This window comes from Borostomias antarcticus, assembly GCF_949987555.1.
Source record: "Borostomias antarcticus genome assembly, chromosome: 19".
Taxonomy (NCBI): Eukaryota; Metazoa; Chordata; class Actinopteri; order Stomiiformes; family Stomiidae; genus Borostomias; species Borostomias antarcticus.
The window spans coordinates 19,472,487-19,482,098 of NC_140252.1; the positions used below are offsets into that span (position 1 = coordinate 19,472,487).

At 47.0% G+C, this 9,612-nt stretch overlaps 1 protein-coding gene across 1 annotated transcript in view; it reads right to left on the bottom strand.

Moving 5' to 3' along the window:
- The window catches only part of LOC311322059 (activin receptor type-2A-like), a gene marked incomplete at its 5' end in the record, with an annotated part of 26,840 nt that extends 20,137 nt beyond the window's left edge, over positions 1-6,703 (bottom strand). The window contains one exon of the mRNA XM_084454070.1: positions 6,649-6,703. Coding sequence (XP_084310196.1) covers positions 6,649-6,703 — 55 coding nt within the window. The remainder of the gene's footprint in view (positions 1-6,648) is intronic.
- Between the last annotated feature and the right edge of the window lie 2,909 nt (positions 6,704-9,612).

Sequence of the window (9,612 nt, forward strand, 5' to 3'; positions counted from 1 at the left end):
ATATAACGTTAAGTTACAGTATGGGTGCTACTGTAAGTCACAGAGCACAAGCCTCTCTCTCTCTCTCTGGGGTAGGCTGAGCTCAATCATGGCGTGCCTGTAGCAGGGGCGAGGGATGCGACCCTCCTGCCGGGAGAGAGGCCTCTGAGTGGGTACTACCGACGCGCTGCTCGCCCCATTAAGGCCTTGCGAAAGAGCGATTGGCGAATGCTTGTGCACGGGGTGGAAAATGAAGGGCTTCACTCCCCCCCCCCCCCCCCCCCAAACGTCAACAACGAAAGTCAACGACAACAACAGATACACCCTTGCTATGGCGGCGGAATAAACGCAGGTCTCGCATCGGTGCGTCTTGCGGCGCCGACTAAATCACCCCCGTGTGGCGCGAGCGCAGATAACGGTGGCATGCGGTGGAACTGCGTTTTAGCTCGATCAGAGTGAGCTTTGACAGTGGGGGGGGGGTGGGGGTGGGGGGAGGGGGCAGGTTAGCCGGTCACAAAGGCCGCAGTCTTTCCATACGGGCATTAAAACCCACCGAACTCAGCAGCAGAATCCAATCCCTTAATCTCCGCCGGAATGTCCGACGACAGCCGATTGGTCTCCGCCTCAATTAGGCGGCTCTACTGCTGTTGGTGCGGTGGGAGGGGGGGGGGGGTGGCAGGGGGGGGTGGGCACCGCTGTGGGCTCCCGCTCACTGAAACGTCCCACTGTACGGCCTCACAAGTCCCACATTCCCCAGGCCGGGCAACTCTAATAGGCTGCAGCCGGCCAGGGTGCATAGTGTACATTCTTACAGATACGGAGGGGGGGGGGGGGACATTTCCAGCAGCTCATTATCTTCTCTCGGTGTGTGTCGTGAGGCACAGTATTTACCCGCTGGTAAATTGGCCTGGAATTATCTGAGGGAGGTTGGGATAAATGCGCAATTTGCGACTGGCCGGGATAAGAGAACACTTTAATGTAATTCGGCGCTGATGAATCTTGGGAGAAAATAAACACACACATGCAGAGCAGAATCGGCTGCGAGCCCCGCGGCGCTACGCGGACCGGCGTGGCGATAACGCAGTCAGAGGATGGCGAGGTTACAGACCACCTTGGATGACCACGCCCCTCAATTTTAGTACCTCTCCATGCGGCGGTGCTCTTGAATTCGACCTCCTGTGTTTCCGCGACGATGACGCAGAGCTAAGCTACTTCAGTCTAATTCGTCTTTTAGTAGGGCAGTCCCAAAAAAAAAAAATCCACAGTCCAGGTACTGATAGCGGTGATACACACCGGTCTGTCAACGGCTGCTAATATAGCCTAGCGCCCCGCTGACCGCCCTGGTATCAGGAATGGAAACTAATCATCTGAACAGCGCAGTGGACAGCCTGGGCCCACATACCAAACACAGGACCGCCTCCACATCCCAAACACAGGACCGCCTCCTCATACCAAACACAGGACCACCTCCTCGTACCAAACACAGGACCGCCTCCTCATCCCAAACACAGGACCGCCTCCTCATACCAAACACAGCACCTCCTCCTCATCCCAAACACAGGACCGCCTCCTCATCCCAAACACAGGACCGCCTCCTCATACCAAACACAGGACCGCCTCCTCACCGCCTCCTCATACCAAACACGGGACCGCCTCCTCATACCAAACACAGGACCGCCTCCTCATACCAAACACAGGACCGCCTCCTCATACCAAACACAGGACCGCCTCCTCATCCCAAACACAGGACCGCCTCCTCATACCAAACACAGCTCCGCCTCCTCATACCAAACACAGGACCGCCTCCTCATATCAAACACAGGACCGCCTCCTCGTACCAAACACAGGACCGCCTCCTCATACTAAACACAGCACCGCCTCCTCGTACCAAACAGATGTAATTTTGTGCTTTAGGGAACAGAAATGTCAGCGTGGCGAGAAAAAAAAAAAAAAAACTTGGAGCGAGCCAAAAGCAAGGAGCCTTGAGAGGCCTAAAACGGGAAGATGATAAATGTAGCCTAGAACAACCCATTTTAATCAAGGATCAAACGCAGGGGCGCCAAGCTGCTCCGGTCTGTCTAGACCGCAGTCCCCCTCTGAAGTGTATAAAACTAATATGCGGGATGCGTTAATTGCGCTAGAGACATGTTCTCGAAGGGCTCTAGGGTACTCAAACTATGATGGAACCTACGACGTGATTGGTTCCGCCGTTCGAGTGGCCGGGCGCACGGTAAACAGACTCAACCGGTTCTAGGCTTGCCAAGAGCCGCGAATCAATTAATCACTCAGGTTTCTCTGTTGCTTCTTACTTTTTAATTGGCATATTGTATTCTGGAGTATCAGCCATTACTCACACCGATCACATGAACATGTGGGTGTTGATGTATTCCTCTGTTATACAAGACATCGATTGCGTCAGGTGCATTGAGAATATGCAGAGAATGGAATGAGGAGCGTTATGTTATAATGATATTTCTATTACATTTCTGTCATGGTCACTGCTAGTGAATAGCCTGACTGTATCTATGCCTCGGACCCAAATTATATAATCTGATCGACATTAAGCTTGTGATTGTGCAATTTTGTAGTTTATGGGTGGATATGCGTCACCATCCTGACCGCGTGAGCTCACATTCTGTTTCTCTCCACAGATCAGTCTGGACATCCTTCTGCTCAAACTGATTTCCACCCGATCAGATATTGGTCGGGTCAAGGATAACTGTTTATCTAGCCTAAAATGGGGCAGGTTTGACATGATGACTGTACCCACTTGATATGACGACCCACGTTCCATTGCTCTGATTGGTTGTAGGTCTGTCCAATTGCGTCCAGAGCGGCGTTTTGGTCTGCGGCCATTGGTAACTAGCCTCGTGAGACCATCCTGATGTTGCCAGCTCACGTTGTTTATTCACAAATCAGTCTGGATACTCTCGATAGAAAACATCTTGGGCCCGATCAGAAAACGATCTCGCCAATCAGCGTTGGTTAACTGAGGAATTGTATTGAGAATAGTTTCTAGAAGAAGTTTCTTTCACTGATTGGGCAGTAATAACGACTGACGAGGCTTATCCGTTGAGTTAACCTACATCTGTTGAATCAGACTAGTAGGGCTGGGTTTAAAAAATCGATTCATTGATTCAGAATCGATTCATGAATCCCAAAATCTTTCTTTTATTTAATGAATGAATGAATAAATGAAGGAATGAATAGTTCATTAATTCATTCAATGATTCATTCATTCATTCATTTTTGGAAATCAGTATCGATACCCAGCCCTAGTATTGATGTGTTGCATAACTTGGCAGTCATGTAATTAAGGTTACAGCTAAAAAAAACAGGTTTTAGTAACACTAACCGAATCGATATTGAATCAAATCGAATCGAATTGAATCGTGATAATCGATTCCGAACCTTGTGAATCGGAATCAATTCTTGAAATTCGACTCGATAACCAGCCCTACCCGTCACCCTATTCCCAGAGGCAAGGCATTGTTTGTGGGAGAATGGAGGAGCTGCGTGCCCTCGTGGGGCTCTCTGAGGGGGCAACAGGACGGGGGAATGTTGTCATGATAAACACACCTGAGCTTTTGGAGCCTAGGCTACTGCATTATTCAAGAAAGACTTTAATACCAAAAACTGGGACACGGCGTCGGGCAAGATGCCAACTTCGGGAGATATCAGGAAACAGCTACATTTTGCACCTGAGAGTTAAAGTCTAGCTAACTTGAAAGAGTCAGAGAGGGTGAAACCGACCTTGACCACTCGGCGTACTCTCTCTCGCTAATAACCGCACAGAAAATATTTTCGAAACGATGTTCTGGAGAGGTGCACTCTTGAGCCACTTGAGCCACTGGCAGCTGAATGGAGACTGTGCGCTGTGTGAGGAGGAGGAGGAGGAGGAGGAGGAGGAGGAGGAGGAGGAGGAGGAGGAGGAGGAGGAGAGGAGACAGACGGATCTCACAGGTGGCCTTGTCCTCCAGCAGGCCGTGGGAGGGGAGTTACAGCCGTGTATACAGCACAGGTCACAAAACAGAGTTTTGTGGTTCCTTGGAGACTGGTGTGGAGGGAGGGAACGGGGGAGAGAGAGGGAGAGAGAGAGAGACTCTGAAAAGCAAGGCAGGTAATCTGAACTTGATCCGGGGGCCCGTGGAGGAGTGGGCGGCATTAAGGAGGGGAGCGACAACAGCTGTTTATTATCCAACACGCAGATATCACCAGACCATACCGCACCAAAATCCAACACTATTCGCGGAGCAGAGTTCAGTGCATTAGCCACTAAACCAGAGGCCGTCTTATCAACAGATAAGAATGAAACACATTCCATAGATGACTCTCTCTCTCTCTCTCCCTCTCCTCCTCTTCGCCTTCTCATCTAGATCTGGCAGCGCGCAGTTCAATAAACAATCTTGATAACTAAGGCATTCGAGAGAAAAAAAAAAAAAAGATAAGAAAAATAAATTGAAAATCACGAACCCAACCAGACATGGCGTCCTCTGTTCGGTGTGTTGGGTAGGCCGGCCCCCCTCTTACTCTGAACGAAAACCCATGTCTTTGATTTAGGGTAATGAGTAGGCCTACTGTACGCTGGTTAGGGTTTTAGCGAGGCAAACTGCACGGCCGGTAGCTCCATTACCCACGGCGAATGGCCGCCTAACCTCTTTATCCTCATTTACAAGAGGATCAATCTCCACGTGGACTTTCGTCCCGTTTAAGGGTCTAATGCCATTTCGTCCCGTTTAAGGGACTAATGCCATTTCGATGATGGGTGAGGCCCCACTGACCAGGACGGGCTACACATTGGACTTGAGAGACTCTTACTGAGGGGTTTGGTTTCAGGTACATACAAGCTTCTTCTCCTGTTCTTCCCCAGATAGCGACATTCAGACACACAAACAAGATGGCCGCAAGATCTGGGGCATCTCACCCACCCAGAATTTGGAGGGATTCAGTAGCAAAGTACGAATGTGTAAGATTTAGGCTGATGCAATTGAAAATACTGTACAAAGCATAGATCATCCACCCCCCTCTAGACTTAAAAAGACGGATCGAAGCCGCTCAGGTTTATGCTGGCATGGTTGTGGGGAGGTGGGCACACCTGTGCGCCCTCTATGGCCGTGTCCACCTGTTAAGGCCCTTTGGGGTGTAGCTCGTTAGTGATGCCCTATCAAAGATCTCCAACATGGATGAAGCTCCCGATGTCCGGGTACATGCGTGCTGGTCATCCAGACCAATGGCATTCATTGTACATTTGCACAAAAAAAATGCAGTGTTAACATGTCTGGCAACAAAAACGCATCAGTATTACGAACTTGGAAAGTTAGAGAAGACAATTGTTTTAATTTAAAAAGCCTAAATGTTTGAAGGACTTTCTGATCCTTAAGCTTGGAAGAGGCGGCATCATCTCTGTTGGTAAATGGTAATGATAAATGGACTGCACTTATATAGCTCTTAAAGTGCTGTACGTGCTTTGCAACAAAGGCCTCCCATGCACCCATTCACACACACATTCACACACCAATGGCAGCAGCTGCCATGCGAGGTGCTAGCCTGCTCATTGGGAGCCATTTGAGGTTCAGTGCCTTGCCCAAGGACACTTCCGACATGTGGACAGGAGGAGCAGGGATTCGAACCGCCGACCCAACGATCGACCCGCTCTACCACTGAGCCACAGCCGGCCCGTTATATCTGGACAGGGCTGGGAATGGCTTACGCGACACAATAAGGTCAACCTTCTTATCTGTTCCTGTAAGGTCATGTAGAGTATATATTTATCTGTCGGAGCAAAGCATGTGCTGTTGTAAGGTCGTGTGTGTACATGCGTTCCTGTGTGGGGGACAGACTGTGTTAAAGAGAAACACATGCATAATTTTAACACTGTAACCCTCCCCCTCCCTCCCTCTACTGGCTGGCCTGTCTACAGACATGTCCTCGTATTGTCATGCTGTTTTTCTTGTGTTCTGTCTGTCATGGAAAATCTATAATATAAATCAAAATTAAGATTAGATAATAACATTACCCTTAAGGGTTGGGGAGGTAGAGCTAGATGTAGCCCGTACAGTGTCGTACTTTCTCAATCCAACTCATTGCCTGGTCAGGGCATACTCAAATATACTCAAAATATACTCAAAATAATGCACCGACCTGAAGCAGTCTTAAAAAAAATAAACATTTGTTTGAATGCACGTGATTTGCAGCTGTCTGGGAGAACATGGGTTCGCTAGGTCCATTCACCCCATCCAGGGACACATCTGCAGACAACATGACACCACATATAGCCTGATTCAATAACAGCTATGTGACAACTTTACATGTCTGACTGGCAAGTGCAAAGTGCATAATACCACCACTTAGAAAAACCTCTCAAATCGGCCAGTAACGTTCAACTGAAAACGGCAGCTCTCCGAGCACAATACAGGACTGTGGGCAGATTGCACCCTAAACTAAGGACACCGGATTACAGTAACTCAGTCACAATTCATCAGAGTAACACATGCACCCTGCGACCTCACTTGAGCTCTTAAACTCAGCAATAAAAACCCTCCAACAAATGCATTCGACTCATCATCCGACTCGCTCAAAAACAGCTTTATCTTTAAGCATTGCAGTACATGGACATACGGACAAACACAACAACCACACACCCAATCTAGGTACCGACTCCACACCCACCTGAGGAACACGAGATGAGGAAAACGGCGAACGCCAGCTTGGTAGCAGCTACCATTTTCCATCCAAATAATATATAATCCTTTTTTTGTATTTCGAGGAAAATCACACAGTTGGGAATGTGGATGCTCCTCCACTGGGTGTCGTGAAGGTCTGGGCACCAAAACACACAAACATCGCTGATATCCCGGCCACTAGCCTAGTAGTAGTGTGTCAACATAGTCCGTGGTGTTATTGACACTGACAGATCCAGCTGGCAGGTAGAGACCTCCACAATATCCTCCAGAAGATCCCCCCGACGGACAGACAACGTTAGTCTGACGTCGCTGCGACCAACAGGCTGGTAACACACAACCAGGTCCAGGAAATGAGTCCAAAAATGTGGGATAATAAATCCAAACCCTTCTCACATCAGGGGGTGGTGGTTGTGCGACGTGTCGTACAACATCATCATCTCGCTATCTACCTTATAGCTGGTTAATTAAGATTCAGAAAGCCTAGGAGTGTCAGTAACTTGGTCTTGAACACGGACCTGGGCGGTCTCTCTCTGGTCTCTCTCTCAACGTTAGTCTCTCTCTCTCTCTCTCTGGTCTCTCTCTCTCTCTCCCCTAACTGACCCATTCATCAGCCACTGAACAATGTTGACACAGCAGGAGCATGTCGGTTATAAGTTAACTAACGTAGATGTGATATAACTATACACCGTGATAACTAGCTCGTTATTACACCGGTTGAGTGTGTTATAATGATGTCAATGACACTGCATCCTTGCGTATAACGTTAAAACCCAAGTTTTGAAGATGTCCTGGATACGATCCGGTTAGCACTCAATAATGTGGATAAAGTCACTCACATTCATGTTGAATGAAGCTGGTTAGACAGTGCTAACGTAAGATAGAGATGTCCCGGCCGTAAGAATAAGATAAAATATATAAACATCTCAGCAGTAAAGAGTTTCAATCCACACATTAAGTTCCCCCGTCTGTGTCCAGTCCGTCCAGCGGCGGCAGCTGTCAACACGTCTAAAAGACGTCTTTTAAACGTCTTTTCTGTCTTTTTCGGACGTCCAAAGACATCCAATTAGGAGCCAGAATTTAAGTTGTTTTAGACGTTCAGATATTGAACTCGTTTTGCACGTCCACAGACGTCTTAGAGGGGTCCAACAAGCCAGACGTGTGAATATTGAGGGGTCCAGCAGACGAACACACGGGGTTCTGGACCGACGGACGTTATTAAGACATGATCTGAACGTCTCCCTGACGTTGTGTGTTTGCTGGGAACACGTGTTCCGCTTGTGATGATGGTCGGATAGTTTTCCTCCGGGACCCAGTTGGTACTAGTCTAACTAACTAACTATCTAGCACTCATAATACTATTAACTAACTAACTAACTAGCACTCACAATACTATTAACTAACTAACTAACTAGCACTCACAATACTATTAACTAACTAACTAACCAGCACTCACAATACTATTAACTAACTAACTAACACTCACAATACTATTAACTAACTAACTAACACTCACAATACTATTAACTAACTAACTAACACTCACAATACTATTAACTAACTAACTAGCACTCACAATACTATTAACTAACTAACTAACACTCACAATACTATTAACTAACTAACTAACTAACACTCACAATACTATTAACTAACTAACTAGCACTCACAATACTATTAACTAACTAACTAACTAGCACTCACAATACTATTAACTAACTAACTAACACTCAATACTAACTATGCGTTTACAGGCAGTGTCATGTTTGTCTGCATCTCGAAAACAACCCAAACACGGATGCTTTGTATCTCCACCCGATAAATCTTGGTGGCACCGTACGCATGTGGCTACAGCAAGCTGGCTTTTCCCAAATCGTGTTGCTATCGGCTCCCTGGTCAGTTTAAATCCAACATGGCGTCTCTGAGGGTTGTTTACCTTTAGGTGGATTATGCCCCCCCACCCCCACATCCAGAGGTTGTAATCGCATTGCACCGTTGACTGACATCTCCCCGTGTCCAATGGAAGGCGAGGAAATGGCTTCGGGCAGATCTTGACAACCAATCACAGGACGAGGCAGTCCAGTCTTTGCTCCTGTCCTGCTATGTGTGAATCTTTGAATGATTTGTTTATTGGGGGGGGGGGGGCAGAGAAACCACTATTTTGAATCGGCTATTATGGGGTGTTAGGGTAGGCTACTATGGACACTATATCCATCTCCACTTATACAGATACCTATTTGAGAAGTAATTTAACACTATATGCATTGACCTAAAGCATCTATTTTTCACATTGTCGGCTACTGTAGCATGATGACCTTTTCCATATTGTGTTGGTTTCACCCTTTGGAGATTATTCATTTCTGCGAATGTACCCAAGGTGAAACTTAATGATTAATTACCTATCAGACTACACTTCCCCTAAGCAGCTGCACACAAGGTTGTGCTTGTGCTTTGAAGCTACAGGGAGACTCAGAGAGGTTGTCTACCTCACAAATGCCTTTCTTCACAGTTGCCAGGCAAAAAAAAGATTAATTTGAGCCCCCTTTACATGTGTTGCATATGACCAATTATGTATCATGACTTAAACTAGCCATTGGCACATTTTCAATTGCAACCTACTCATAACTAACCAACTCATAAGTTGACTCATACACTTATACAACATTGAAACTCATACGGTTTCAATCTTGGGGACAGATGCATACGTTTACAGCATACAGAATAGCATACAAGATAGCCAGTAAATCACAAATGTCTACAGTAGGTTTTAGTTTGTGGAGGACGTGTAGATCCGAGTCTCGCTTTTGATTTTACTTCAAAGGACAACAAAGATTGGTCCATGCACCTCAAGGCCTCAATGATTGCTTCTTTTGATTGTCTTTCATCCATAATCAAATGTTGTCTTGCAAAGATTTGAGTTTTTGCCATATGTGCACTCACACACTCTGCACTT